This window comes from Caretta caretta, chromosome 2, assembly GCF_965140235.1.
Source record: "Caretta caretta isolate rCarCar2 chromosome 2, rCarCar1.hap1, whole genome shotgun sequence".
Classification (NCBI taxonomy): Eukaryota; Metazoa; Chordata; order Testudines; family Cheloniidae; genus Caretta; species Caretta caretta.
The window spans coordinates 206,164,439-206,177,206 of NC_134207.1; the positions used below are offsets into that span (position 1 = coordinate 206,164,439).

General features: G+C 40.5%; 1 protein-coding gene across 8 annotated transcripts in view; it reads right to left on the reverse strand.

Moving 5' to 3' along the window:
• CREB5 (cAMP responsive element binding protein 5) overlaps positions 1-12,768 on the reverse strand; it is a 356,885-nt gene that overhangs the window by 14,173 nt on the left and 329,944 nt on the right. For all 8 annotated transcript variants that reach the window (XM_048838465.2, XM_048838467.2, XM_075125771.1 and 5 more), the window contains 2 exons: positions 6,591-6,914; positions 833-1,060 (listed from right to left, as the gene is read on the reverse strand). In XM_048838465.2, coding sequence (XP_048694422.1) covers positions 833-1,060; positions 6,591-6,914 — 552 coding nt within the window. The remainder of the gene's footprint in view (positions 1-832; positions 1,061-6,590; positions 6,915-12,768) is intronic.

Sequence of the window (12,768 nt, forward strand, 5' to 3'; positions counted from 1 at the left end):
TGCCAACCAGCATGTGCTGTGAGCTAGCTGTTCATCATCACCCCCAGAATCCCTTTCTTCAGTACTTTAATCCCTGTAGAAAACCTGGTGCCACCAGTGGAGGCCAAAACATGGTCCACAGACCAAATATGGCTCTCTGAGTTTCACAATACAATACATGGCTGCTCTCATCTAGATTCTGGAATGTGCCATTGCTGCTAAGGATGGGACGAGTCCCAGTGTGAAAAGCTACAACTTTTTCAGAGCAGAGTCTACTCTGCTTAAGATAAGCCATGCCTCCATATTTAAAATGAGGGCTGTAGTAGGCATGGGCTTTTGACTCCTAGCAACTGCAAGAGCAGCCGTTAATCAGACAAAATCAAGGTGCCTTTGGTGCAGAGGCTGCCTGCACTTTGACCACTTATCGCTTTCAGACTATATTTATATTCTGTTTCCTTCTTTTTCTTACCACCGGGCCATTCTATTTATAATCGTGTCCCGCTGTCTTTGAATTAGGACTAGCTGCATACCCTTTTCTGAAGAAGCCTTTTATAGCTGAGTTACGGTCACTTAAAAAAAAAATAAAAAGAGTGACAAGAAAAATAAATAAATATATGACTCAGTCCAGTAAAGCCTCTGAATCCCAAGCTTTTCCTGGCTGGTTTTGCTGAAATTTTGTTTTTCATTTACAAGTGTATATCTTGATTGGTCAACTTTAAGTATGTCTGTGTTCTCATTATTAATCTAACGTGCAGCGGTAGCACATATGACAACCAGGGGCTGGTGGTGTACCAAATGCCCTTGAATGTAAACAGTGCCTCTATGTCTTGGGAATATAGACAGTAGCTCACACCTGAAGCTGCATATTTGTTTGGGTGAGTTCTTCTGCTTTCTTTTCCAGTGACATCACCCAGACCTTCCTCTTCTGTCTGCAGCGTGTGGCAGCCGCTCGATTCCTTTCCAGAAATTTTCGCCGCCTCTCATCTGGGTCTTCATCCACCACCCTTCTCCGGCGACCCCCGGTGGGCTGAGGCGGCTGTATTGTCTGAGTGGGCTGCATCTGCTGTGCCGCTGGTGAAACCTAACGGGAAAACAACAAAAACAAATTCAACATAGATGGTGAGTGGATAGGCTCTAGTTGATGCTGCGAATTCCAAAAAGGAATAAAAAGTGATGTCAACTGACATTTAACAAAAATACGACCAGAGTGTATTTTGAGATGGCAGACTTTCTGGCAAGATATGAGAGTGGCACAAGTAGAAAGACTCCATCAGATGCCACTTAAATTATTCTTTGACAAAAAGCCAACATGGCTAAGGGGAGATTTTTGGAATGGGCTCCTGAATAGCAGCCAGGGAAATTATTTTTCCCCCTTTGGTTATTAAAATGTTTTATTTAAGTTGTGACAAAGAAAGCACCTGATTGAAGAATGAAATGTCAGGCTTCTCACAGTGACTTTTAATTAATCAAAGCAAGAGACTGGAAACCTTGGGATTTTTTTCATCCCATTCAGAGTTTTAGGACATCTCTGTTTCACGTGTTCCTTAATGTATGTTCAAGTATCGTACACATCTTTGGAGAGGCCAGCAGTAATGCTATTAGAACCTTACGCTGGGATTATCTAAGGCATCTAAGGATCTTAGTTGACCGGCCCCTATTAAAAGTGAAGGGGAGTCAACTGCCTTACTCCTTTACTTACCTTTGAAAATCCCAGCCTTAATCATGCTACAGTGTCAATGTGGAATATAGGACTCCGTGGAAGCCTGAACTGTCAAATCAGAATTAATCCTGGTATTCTGGCTAATGGCCAAAAACCTGCAACTTGTCTCTGGTGACTTTAGGGGTTGGGAGTGCTCAGCAAGTTGTAGGATTGAGCCCTACATTTCAACTCAGGGAATTACCATCTGTCTGCCGCCCAGGTGTCAATCAAAAGCATGCCATCCCCTTGCAAAATCACTTTTCTGTCTGAAAGTTTTAATCTAAAGGTCACTGTCAGGGACAGAAGTCAGTGAGCATTATTATTCTATTTTCCAGTTTGTTTATTTTATGCATTGGCAGCATTTTGTGTACAGGCAATTTCACTTTGTCCCTGTGTAGCTGGTTAGTTTCTCCCTTGTTTATAAAAAGAAACATGAGCAGAAAAACCCCAATGGAAAAACTCATTTAAAGAAGGAATTTTTTTAAAAATGTGAGGACATACTATTTACGGGATGTTTATTACAAACTGATTTTTTTAAAATTAGTCAGTTCTCACACATGCTGGTAAAAAGCCATAAACCACGTCCACACTCCAGTCTCCAATGTTGCTACCATTGGTGGAGCTGCACCAGTGGAGAATTACAGCTTGCTAGTGTAGACGCAGTCACTGTAGTTACTAGCATTGTTGTGGTGGAGTAATGTTTGGGACTTCCCTTAGCATGTAGTGCCCGCTAAGTGGCTAAAGAAGGTTATTGTTGAGTAATGCCAGCTGCTCCCCATCCACTGGGGCTGAGCTTGCTACCTCTTTAGCAACACGTCTGAAATGTAGAGGCCTCAAAGATCGCTTTTAATGACAACATAACATCAAAGGCCTTTCACTTTCTCCATACACCACCTTTTGAGACTTCAAAGATTGGTTATTTATGTTTCTGGACACCAAAAGCTTTCCTTCGCCTGTTACTCTCTCTGTTTCCATCCGGCATAAAAAGCTTTTCTGTCTCTCGGTTCTGTCAGTCGGGTCTGCTGTGCCAACATATAGCTATAGAATTTTTTTTTATGAGGTGATATTACTCTGAATAAATAGTGAATAGTTTAATTTTCAGTAAGAACTGGCAAGAGCCAGTTAATAGAACATCTTCCTTCCATCTCTGGCAAGTATTAATTAGAAAGGCTGCAGTTGCATCACTAATGATGTCACATTGGATAATTGATTCAACCTCCCAGATATATCATGACCCTGAAGTCTATTAGGCCTTATCTTGATAATTGTCTAAGCATTATTCTCCAAGGACGGCTCCCTCTCCACCCCATGTGTTGTATGCTCCATTAAGAAAGAGGATGTATAAGGATCATTAGGATTCATTCATTTTTAAGGGCTGCTTATCATGTATCCTGATCTACACAGCGGCGGAATGGCAAAAAGAACAAAACAAAATGTAAACGATCCTGCTGTGCCTAAGGTGTCATGGTGGCAAGTTTGATTGAAAGAAATTTCAATGTGAAAAATATAACAATACTCACATCATTTTTGTAAAACCCGAGGCAAAACAGTTCCCACAAAGCAAAACATCTATCACTCAGAAAGGGACACACTAAATGACTATTTCTACCTTGATCCTTGATCCAATACTTTCCTCTATTCTTTGCACCTTAACACAGGATTAGTACTCGTTCATTCATTTTAGCAAAACATAATTCATTAGGTTCATGTGTGTCTTAAAATGCCTGTTGAAAAGCATGCAATTAATTCTGACATTACACAAGGGCATGGTGTAGAATAATGGAAGTTATGACAAGGGGGCATGCAGCACACAGCAATTCAGATCATGCCTTTCTTTGACAGGAGGCGTGGAACTGAAGTATCAGGCTCAAGAGAAAAAGGAAGTTAATAATTAGTAAAATGCACCATAAAATTAATGTGTCTCCTGAAGCAATCTGACCCTCAAAGAGGCCGATACCCAGTGATTATGGATGGGTTATGGATGGGTTTAGAAAGTAATAACCTTGTATTTATTACTTGCAAAACCATTCTTTTATCCCTGTTAATGCCTCCTTTCAGAACGCGTTATTGCTGTTGTGTATCAGGAGGAAACTATTGTGTTGTCAAGGGAAGCAGCTGATCTATAGATCCTACTTAGCCTCCAGCCAGTGGTTCTCAACCTTTCGTGACAATTATGCCTGTTTACAAGATGAAGACGTCTCTGTATCAGCTGATGTCCACAGTCTCAAGTTCCACTGTGGGTGCTCCAAACTTCATGTTCCTGTTTGAAACGAGCTCCACCAAGGCTTGAAGTGTTCACCATGGAATCAGATCCAGCCAATGGGGTACTAGGCCCCACAACAGTTCATCATTAAAGTAAAGAGCAGGAAGCCCCAAATCCTGAGTCATGTAACAGAGGTGGGGTGCCAATACACTAGCTCATTAGGCTGAACGAGCTATTATCCTTAAATTTTGTACATTTATTGTTCACTGGTAGTCAATTCATCAATATACTGGTAGCTCAAATCAGGGCCCTATCCTGCTCCTGTTTAAAGTCAATGGGAGTTTTGCTATTTATTTATAGACTTTTCTATGGTGCTCAAGTGAAGTATCTCAGCACCTCAGGGCAAATCCCACAGGGATGGAACCTCCTTGCAAATGGAGTGCCATGCAGACCAATCTCTAGCTAGGTCCTTCAGGCAGCCTGGCTGGATGTTCAGTCTGTGTCTGTCTTTGGCAATCTTATCTGAAGCTTTTGGCACCTCACACACACTAACTAATGTGTCCTCACAACACCTCTGTGAGGCAGGTCAGTATTATTACCCTCATTTTAAGATAGGGAACTGAGGTGCAGAGAGATTAGGTGACTTGCCCAAGCTCACAGAGTGTCAAAGACAGAGCAGGGAACCCAGATCTTCTGAATCCCAGTCTAGTGCTCTGAGCCCCAAGATTACCTGTACTCTGTCACTGACTTCAAGGACAGCCAGATCACACCTCTTTTGCTTTCTATGTTATAAGATTATATAGGGTCTTTTACTGCAGTTGTTAAAGAGCTCTGGAAAAAATAATTAATAGATGGAAAAACAACAGAATTTATAACATTTTACATTAGTAAATACTGTAGGGAAATACCACCAACTTGCAGCAAGAGCAGTAACAAAGTAAAACAAGATGTCAGTAAATAGTTAATGTAGTTGGACAGTGGGATGTCAAATCCTCTTATTTTTAATGTCTTGTAAGTTTTTCTAAGAGCTGCCTATGAGGTATCTGTAAGCAACTAAGTGCTTCACAGATTTAACTCCTCCTGGGTAATAAGAAGTCCTCTTTGTTCTGTATCCATGACTCCACTCCCATTCTTCTTAACTCAGATGATAACTTTGCTCTCCAGGCCTGCTATCCTATAGCTGACCAAGGGCCTTCTCTTTCTTCTCATATCTCCCTGGCTTGTCTGTCTTTCACCACATTAAAATATGGCCAGAAGTCCTCTTAACATCAGCTCTGCCTATGCCGAAATCCTTAGTTGTGAGTTCATTCCTTCCTCTTTCAACGAATAGTTTTTCTTAATCCCTACTCTTTAAATGTCAGGCAGTCCAGAATGCTGTAGCAAGACAACCCTTTCACTCCAAGACCTTCATCTTCCATCATCTTCACTGGCTTCCCATCATCTGAATCCAATTCAAAATTACCTTTCTGGGTTAAATCTTTCTCCAGCACCTGGCTTCATCCTCTCTCTCTCTGACATAATATTCACCTACTAATCCTCACCTGTTCTCCAGGCCAATCTTGGCCTTCCCTCTGTCTCCATTCTGTAATTCTCTACAGCTGTAATTACAAGTGTAATTCTCTTTCATCTGATCTATCTACAGTATCTGGAACTACTACGCTCTGACTACAAGACAATTAATAACTTCAAGTCTTTAATTCTTGCCTTAAAATTAGAGGCAGTGACTGCAAACTTGGGATCTGGATTTGGATCCGAATGTGACCAAAATGGAAAAGTATTCAGACGGTAGTTTTTTGTTTGGTTCCCATGATTGAAATAAGGGCCAGCAGCAAAATTTGGATCCAGAACCAAAGTATAGGTGTACTTAGATCTGCAGGTTTTGTTTGAAGCCATCTCTACTTACACCCTTAGTTTTTGAGATAGTCTTATGATTGACATTCACTATAAAGTGTCTTGTGATACTTCATATGGAAGTTGCTATATTATATACAAATAAAATATATACAGGATCAAACTCATCCTTCAAATATGCATGTGCAATGCCATTTACTTCATTGGGGCTTGTGGGACCATCTCTGAGGGCAGAGTGTATTGAACAGTTTAAAACATGAGCTGCCAAGTAGTCAGCCAAGCTCCTTAGACTATGTCTACACGGTGTTTTACAACCTCTGCAGTGAGTCTCAGAGCTTGGGTCTACGGATCGGGATGCTAAAACCAGCTGTATAGATGTTTGCACTCGGGCTCTGAAACCAGTCCCCTTCCCCAGGCTTCAGAACCTGAGCCTGAATGTCTACACAGCTGTTTTTAGTGCCATAGCGCCAGTCCAAGTCTGTGGACCCAGTCCCTGTTTTAAAATGCAGTGTGGATGTATCTTAGTGCGCCAAGCTACACAGTGTGCCAAACTCCATAACATATCAACAGCATAAATGTACACTTGGCACTTTGCAGAGATCATGGCTTGAACAAGCTTTGGGGTTTTTTGGTAGAAAATTAGACATTTGAAATACATTCTTTTCTTTGTTTCTAAGTACATTTTGATCTGGGATTTTTGAGCTGGAGCTTGGTGTAAGGTTGTGACCTGGCAGCCAACAACAGAGTAAATCTATTAGCAGCCAGTTGACTTGCTTTTGAAAAGCCATGCGCATGTGATCTGTTTTTTTAAACTTGCATCAGAACAGAAGAAGATGACAGCTCATTAAGTGGTTCTACCTGTGCTTGTCCACCTGAGTGCAGTGGCGGGTGTGGAGAGGTCTGGTGATGTGCCGGGTGTGTGTGAAGGTGCGAGTGGGAGTGATGGTGTGGATGGTTCTGCTGGTGATGGGGTTGAGGATGAGGATGGTGTGCGGGATGCTGGTGCTGATGTGGGTATGGGTGATGAGGTGGCAGTGTCTGGTGCTGATGTGGATGTGAGTGCATATGATGATGTGGTGTCTGGTCCTGTCGGGAGCTCATCATTTCCATCATATGGCCCATGGTGTTCATATTTCCATTTGACATGGCTGCAGGATGATGAGTCAATGCTGCCTTCAACCTCTGAAACAGAAAAAAAGGGGGGGGGGGAGATAATTTGAAATCAATAATACATTTATTAGAAGTTCATATTTCCAGATTTGTAGAAACTCTTGACACCTGAAAGTGTCTGGTTCTATAATTTTTTTTCTAGATTTTGCTTCTTGACTTAAGTATAGTGATTTTCATATAACCTTCAATGTCTGTTATGTTATAATCTAGTTTTTCAGTCATTATCAGTCAAAACCTATAGAACACTAACTATCTAGATCATAATTTAACAGCTACAGATTTTCATATGATTGTGCTACTATGCTGTTAAGGAAAAAAAACATTCTTTTATTCTTAGTCGGCTCATTAAGTTTAAAGTCTCATGCAGTCGTGTTTTTTTTTAAAAAGAATACCTGCTAAAATGATGCATTGAACAAAGATCCACACTAATTTACCATCCAGTATTACAGACATTTTTTTTATTGCCTCAAAGAAATAGAATCTTGACCCTTCTTTTAAATTTCAGAGCCCAAGAACACAAGTCAATTTTCAATATTTTACCTCATAAGACCAAACTAAAAGAACTATTAGTTAAGTGTGGTCTTGCCATTAAGGTCCTTTGTGTCTGAGCTAGAAAGCTCAAATGCTAGCTGTGGGTCATTGTTGCATGCTAATCCTGCATCGGTTCTGTCCTCATGTCTTTTAATGATGCTGGAGTTGATTTTTGCAGTTCTAACTCAGGCAAAGCTACAGTTAATGTCAATAGGATTCTTCTAATTCTCCCACTTTAGGGTATCCAGCATTAGCCAAAGGAAGTTTAATCTGAGTAAGTATTGCAGGATAAGGTTCTTTTGTTCACTGTAATGATAGCTAAAGGCGGAAGAATTTCCCCCCTCAATTATTGGATGGTACCAACGTATTAGCCATGTTGTCACACCAACATAGTCTTCACATTGGATTACATAAGACCAGCTTTCTATTTGAGCTCAGCAAAGTTAGTGCCAAAGTTAGTTGTTTTCCAAATCAAAATGTAGCCCCCTCAAAACTCCGGTTAGCCAGCACTTTTATATATCATGAATACCTAACAAATGTGCCCACACTGTATTTGTCAAAACACTCTGAAGCTGAACTACAGTATGACCTGTTCTAAATGGCATAGTTTTCAAAGCCAAAAATGGGGCGAGGGAGACCTAATTTGCAAAGAAATGTCTTCTTTTAGCTGCAAAAACTGTGGCTATTACTGTGGCATGACTTCAAGCAGAATACAATATTTTGTTTTCTTTCCATGGTACCTTCTACCACATCCATTTATTTGTGATAGCAAATCAAGAGAGACAGTGAGAAGCCTGACATACAGCTGGTTTCAATCAATAGGAGTAATTTCCATTTGGTCTGTGTATTTTACAAGCTCCTTGTTCACGTTTCCCTATGGGAGGGTGGGCCAGCTGCCCTGGATCTGGATCCTGGTAAGAAACCAGCTATCTCCCCCATCCTGTCCTAGTGCAGCAACAGCGGGTTGTCCAGCCTCTGAGTTCCTTTAACTTCACACTTCACACACCCACACTCCCCCTCCCCCTCCCAGGGCAATTTATTTTTCATTAATGAGAGGCTGCTGCCAATTAGAACATTTGGGGAACTATAAACATTTTCCCTTGTCTTCAGCAAGATCAACTGTTCGTGTTGTAGAGCGCTGGAAAAATCCCCGGAATTTAGTAAACTCTTTGTATTGTGTATGTGTTGGGGTGGGAGGGGAGACTTCAGTTTTGTTGTTCGTTTGGGTCTGGTAATTCCAAACTGCAGTTTTATTGTAGCGTAGAATACAATGTGATGGCACCACCGTTACATATTTTCTAGTGCATTTCAAGGCAAAGGGACTCAAACAAAGATACGATCAAGTACCCAATCATGCTCCCATTCTCATCAGCAGAAGTTATGCCACTGACTTTAAAGGGAGATCCTGGTGCTCAGCAATTCTGAAAACTGGACTAAGAAAGAAGACAAGTGAGTACTTGGAACTCTGCCATTTTTTCCTGAGAGTAGGTGGCATCCACATTCCTGAAGATCCCCACACTGTTTCCTTACCTTATATTACACCTCTAGATGCCTCACTTCAGAGTAACCAGTCACCTAGGCAAAAAGGACTGCAGGACATTTCTTTAATAGCCCCTCATGGCGGATCATTAGTTAACCAGAGGGACTGCTGTTGAGCATCACTGAACAAACCCTGCCCCTGGCAGAAATGAGTAGCAGAGACTAAGATGAGGAATTGGAAATTAAATTAGGTTTCCTGCATGCATCTGCAATTTGTCTGACATCTTTACTTCTTTTTTGCCATTTTTTTCTCCTGTGTCTCAACATCAAAAACTTGATGGTTGAAAAAATTGCCATTTTTTTTCCAACAGGAATTTTTCCCCCAACATCTCCTGTGGAAAACAATTGGTGTTTTTAGAAGAACCCAAAAGTGAAAAAACAGATTTTTTTTCTGATCCCTAGGTTTTTAAAAACTGAAAATAATTTGGCATTAGACATTTTCTGTTGAAAAAAAAACCAAACAAACCTGAACCCTGGACGGAAAAAAACAATCAGTTAAAATATTTGTTGCCTTCTAAAACATATTTTTGTTGAAAAGAAATGTAAGTAAATTATTTTTATCTAAACTTCAGTCACTGCATGAAATAAAACTGTATTGTCTTATTTATCTTTTGTTTTTTCTCTAGCTCCTATCACAGTAGTACTCCAGGTTAGGACAGCAAGGAAGCAATAAGGATATGAATATTGATGTTCTTCTAATCCTAATTCAGTTTGTCCTGTTGCACCCATATAAATATATCAAGCAGTCTGTCCCTTTCCCCTGCTTGGTGGACATGCCTAAATCCCATTAACATCAGTGAAGAAACATGACCAATTGTAGTATCAGCTTAATATCGGCAATGTCCTTCATACACAAAACTACCATAGCTAATAGTATTGCAATGGGGAAGCTGAGAGCAGAATTTGGCCTAGGGTACTTTAGAGTGTCACAATGGATTTTCCTCCTTGCCTCATGCAATGATTGTGACGGGGGAACATGAGAATAAATTTCACTCAATTCAAGTACTCCTTTTCTTTTTACTCAATTCTTGGCTGTTTACAAATATTTCATACCGTAAATAGCAGAAATCACTTTTTGCAAATCTTCATGCCATTTAAGTTCATAAAAGCAAATTGTAGGTGACGTTCCCCTGTTGTTATCTGGACCAGTGATCTGCTAGGTCACTCCAATCCTCGACTCTGGGAGCCAGCCTTACCCTGCTCTGCTGTGAAAACCCCACTCGTGAGCTGTTCATGCACAGTCTCTAGCATGTAAGCTGCTCCCAGTTATGTGAGTGAGCAATTTTGGCCAGCTGCTGCAAGCATTGTGCAACCGAATGACACTAGCCAATATCTCCGGTACCTGACACAACCCTAGGAACCTCCATCTTGCAATGTCCAGTTATGCCCTCTGGACGCTGCAAGCTTATATGAGTTCATCAACTTAACAAAGAAATTGATATGTACCAGGCTTGTTATCCCAAGGGGAATCTCTGACACCCTTCAAACAAAATGCACTGCTTCAGGTAGAATAAACAAATTTATTAACTACAAAAGATAGATTTAAAGTGATTATAAGTCAAAGAACAAGAAGTCAGATTTGGTCAAATGAAATAAAAGCAAAATGCATTCTAAGCTGATCTTAACACTTTCAGTGCCCTTACAAATTAAGATGCTTCTCATCATATGCTGGCTGGTTGCCCTTCAGCCAGGCTCTCCCCTTTGATCAGCGCTTCAGTCGCTTGGTGGTGGTGTCTGTAGATGGAGGTGGAAGAGAGAGAGCATGGCAAATGTCTCTCCCTTTTATCATGTTCTTTCTTCCCTCTTGGCTTTGCCCCCCACCTTCAGAGTCAGGTGAGCATTACCTCATCGTAGTCCCAAACTGACTAAGGGAAGGGGGATGACTCACTCGAGAGTCCAACAGATCCTTTGTTGCTGCCTAGGCCAGTGTCAGTTTTGTTCCTGTGAGGATGGGCTGGGTTTGTCCCATACATGCCCTGATGAGTTGTGAACTGCCCCTCTGCTCCTGGAGAGTTTTGCCGGGGCTTGTTTTAAGCCACGAGGACATATTTTCAGCCTCGTAACTATATACATGAAATTACAACCTATAACATTACTATAACAACAATGCTCAGTGCATCACGAGCCTTCTGAAGACATCCGACATGACAAACTTTGCACTGGATACCACACAATTATATTATAAGGATGAACATGGGGGTGCAGGGAGTTCCCCCAAGGTACAGAGACTCACAGTCACATTGAGAGCTTGATCCTGCATTCCTGTGCACTTAAAACTCCTTCTGTCTTCAGGAGTTTGAGGAATACAAGGTATGCAGGATCCAGCCATAAATCACACTGTCCTAAAGTTAAGAGAAAGGGGACACAAGTTGCTAATCTTCTAATTGGGTGACCTTAAGCAAGGTCTCTGTGCCTCGGTTTCTCCATCTGTGAAATGGTAATAATGATATTGACCTCATTTGTAAAGCATTTTGAGATATATGGATGCAAAGCAATATGTAAGAGTTAGGTATTATTATTATGACTCACTCTCAGGCTGTTTGGCACATCTAAATTATACTCTCCCATTCCTCTGAGCTCTTTTACATACTCTGTAAGATTTTGTAACAGCACTATAACTGGATTTCCATCAAGTCTACAGTATATCTCAGCTTCTAATAAAAAGCTAACTCTGTTGTTCTCCCAAACTCAAACTTGCTGAATTGAATTAATCTTTAAGAAGTGATAGAGATCAGCTGAAAACAATGAAACCGGCAATAAAACAAACTGCAGTGTACACAAAAGATGTACCCTCCGAAGTAACCACCTTAATACCTCTGAGATCAGGCCTTAACCTATGGTGTGCTGTGTAGCTTCATCTCCTACTGCCATCCATATAAGTTGATGACATCATCTCACAAGATCAGACCTTCAGACACAGATCATTATCATTTTGTTATTTCTGGAAGTGTCACACTTGGAAGTTGAACAATGGTAGTGGCTACACTAGTACAATGGTGTTCATCACAAAAGTACCATCCACTGGTGATAGCATTGCTGAAGGGATGTCCATTGTTTTGGGAGTCCCTAAGTGTAGGTTAGACCAAAATGGAAGTACCAACATAATAACAGTAATAACACCTAGCTTCTATTAGGGATTTTCATCTGTAAATCTCAAAGCACTTTACAAAGGAGGTAAGCATCATTATTCCTGTGCATAGAATATTTTTGACTTCCAATTATTTAGAAAAATAAGTTCCCTGTTAATTTATTCTATATCCATTTTTGATGAATAAATACCCTATAACAGGGACAGAAATATGCTGGAGAAATACACTTGAAACACACTCTGTGTTTCTTGATTATTAAATGCAAGAAGTGATATTTGTGAAATGTTAAAGTTGACATTTATTTGCACCGAACTCAGGAAATTCAAAGTTAAGGTTCCTACAATATTTGTAATTCAGCCTATGTGTGTCCATTATTATTTCCATTTTTATCCAGTATTTGATTATTCATTATTCTAAGGAAAGGAAGGAGTGAGAGCAGCAGAATAAAGACAATGGATTTCAAAAAAGCAGACTTTAATAAACTCAGAGATTCTTTAATAAACTTTAATAAACTCATAGGGTTCCAGGGGATGAAAAGGTGTTCAGGAGCAATGGCAGTTTCAAGGCAACAATATTGAAGACACAACAGCAAACTATCCTGATGTGCAGGAAAGATAGGAAGAATAGTAAGAGGTCAATATGGCTCCATCAGAAGATCTTCAATGAAGTGAAAATCAAAAAGGAACTCTACACAAAGTGGAAACGTG